The following is a 2,098-nucleotide window of genomic DNA, read 5'->3' as shown; positions in this document are numbered from 1 at the left end:
AAGTTGACATTTTATTCTCTTTCAGGTACTGGAGGAGAACATTGTCACGTTTGTGAAGAATGAGCTGACGGTGTTCCAGAGGATTCTGGGTTTGGGTTTACCAGGAGAGCTTGAGGAGTCAGAGGGAGGATAAGGAGGCGCTGAAGACTGAAGAGCAGAGGAGGAGAAGCAGAGAGGCATTTCTGAATCAGGAGGAACTGGTCGATTTAACATGATGGAAAAAGGAAATGAGGCCAACATGGGAGAAATTTACAATTAAAACTCTGCTGTTAGAATAGAAACTTGTTTGAGATGTATGAACTATTCTGGACTGAAAACATTCAGAAACTGTCCACAACTGATGCTAAACAGAAACGACCAACGACAGACATGAACAAACTGACAGAAGACAAACCTGATGGTTTCTGCTCAGTTTTTCAAAACAAAACAGGTTATCAGTCGATCTTATTTCAATTAATCAAATAACTTTAAGTTACAACAAATCAAACAACAACGTTTCACATTTTTTATATTTTATATGTTAATATCTGTGAATATCTTGTAAAGGTAATACTGAGAGTTTCAGCAGAAGATCTCAGGCTGTATTTGGGTTCAGGACCGTGATCTGGTTCCCCTCTCCACCCTCTCCATGGCAGCACAGGTGTCTCCACCTACATGGGGAAGACGAGGAAGCCACTGAAGGTGCTGAGTCGACTCTGATCGAAGATGCTCTGTTCTTGCCAGAGGGTGATCCAGAGCCGGTCTCCCTCCTCCAAGACCAGCGTCATGCCGTTGGAGCTGCTGCCGTGGGTGTTTCGATTGTCGTAGATGGCAAACATGTTCTGGCCGTTCTTCAGCAGCGCTGCGTTCAGGGACCCTGATTGTCCAACACAACCGGTGAACCGAATGTAGTAGAGTCCCTTGACAGGGGCTGTGAAGACACCTGCAGTCAAAGAACAGGAGGAAAGAGCTCAAAATGTCAGCTGTTATGTTGGAAAACATGAAATGGAATTCAGCCAATGACTGAAAATATTCAGGGCAGGACCAGAACTAATTGAATTTGGACATTTCTGACTGTGTCACTTCCATTATTTGCATCAAAAAGCACACTGATAGACTCTAAATGTAAAAAACCTTCCCAGCTCACTGCTGAAGCCCTGAAGATGAACAGGCAAGTCGTACCTGTATCTGCATTGTATGCGTTGCCGATGTTTGTAGTCACCTTCTCAAACACCAGTGTGTTACTGTTGTCAAAAGGCCCACGATGGGTCCATTCCTCAGTACTGACAAGTGAGGCCGAGAATGCCACCTGAGATTTACCTGCAGAAAGACAGACAGAAGCTGCAGCCTGATCAACCAGTGTGAAACACTGACAAACAAAGATTATAAATCCATCAGTCCGGCACGCCGACCTCTGTCTTCACACTCTTTCTCCAGTTTTTCCACTCTGGCTGTCAGCTGCTTCACCAGGACTCTCAGATCGTCTTCTGTTGTTTTCTCAGGATTTAAAATCAGTTCATCTCCAGGTGTAGGAACCTGAGCAGCGCCCACACCACATAGAACCAACACCAACAGAAACCAACCGGACATCTTCTCAACCCACGGACACCCGGACTGACAGAGGAAACGCTGTGGACCGAAAGACCGAAGCACTCAGTTTGAAAACTCTGTTTGAGCAGCAAATAGGACTTTAAACTTTGCAAACAGTTTGGATGCAGCTATTTGTTCTTCTCTTTAATCTGCTGTTAAACAAAATGATTTACCAGAGTTTATGATCAGACGCATCCAGAACTCCAGAAAACACTGGACCAAACTGGATGATGAGCCCTTTCAGGCCTCGTTTGGTGAACTCTGACTTTGGAACCATGATTCAGTTCATTTCTAAAAGATTTTTTTTTTGGATGGGTCAAACTTGGGACCAAGTGCAGCAGATTGTGGAGGACAAACAAAAAGCAACAAAACAAATGAGCACAGACACACATGAGGACAGAAGGAAAGCAAATCTTTCACTGACATTTGATCCAATGACTTTATTAAGAGTCAAAGAAGAAAAACTGTCACTTTTCAAGTATTTTCCAAGAGGAAAAGTGACAGAAACTGAACTAAACAGTACGCCACC

General features: G+C 43.9%; 1 protein-coding gene across 1 annotated transcript; it reads right to left on the bottom strand.

Moving 5' to 3' along the window:
• Positions 1-379: 379 nt before the first annotated feature.
• LOC146314915 (complement C1q tumor necrosis factor-related protein 3-like) lies at positions 380-1,651 on the bottom strand. Its single transcript, XM_084736802.1, has 3 exons — positions 1,392-1,651; positions 1,162-1,299; positions 380-922 (listed from the first exon to the last, which is right to left on the bottom strand). Exons 1-3 carry the CDS (start codon positions 1,567-1,569, stop codon positions 651-653), a joined length of 588 nt encoding a protein of 195 aa, XP_084592928.1. The 5' UTR covers positions 1,570-1,651; the 3' UTR covers positions 380-650.
• Positions 1,652-2,098: the final 447 nt, after the last annotated feature.

Source organism: Lutjanus erythropterus, chromosome 15, assembly GCF_056507025.1.
Source record: "Lutjanus erythropterus isolate fLutEry1 chromosome 15, fLutEry1.hap2, whole genome shotgun sequence".
Taxonomy (NCBI): Eukaryota; Metazoa; Chordata; class Actinopteri; order Lutjaniformes; family Lutjanidae; genus Lutjanus; species Lutjanus erythropterus.
Note: the sequence above shows the minus strand (reverse complement) of the source record. Positions and strands in the feature narration are given on the sequence as shown.

Bases quoted from the DNA above. Each gene is read 5' to 3' on its own strand.
- LOC146314915 (XM_084736802.1), bottom strand. From the start codon at position 1,569: ATGTCCGGTTGGTTTCTGTTGGTGTTGGTTCTATGTGGTGTGGGCGCT. The intron at 1,300-1,391 runs GTCGGCGTGCCG...GTCTTTCTGCAG, and splicing joins GAAAGAGTGTGAAGACAGAG to GTAAATCTCAGGTGGCATTC. The intron at 923-1,161 runs GTACGACTTGCC...CTTTGACTGCAG, and splicing joins CGCATACAATGCAGATACAG to GTGTCTTCACAGCCCCTGTC.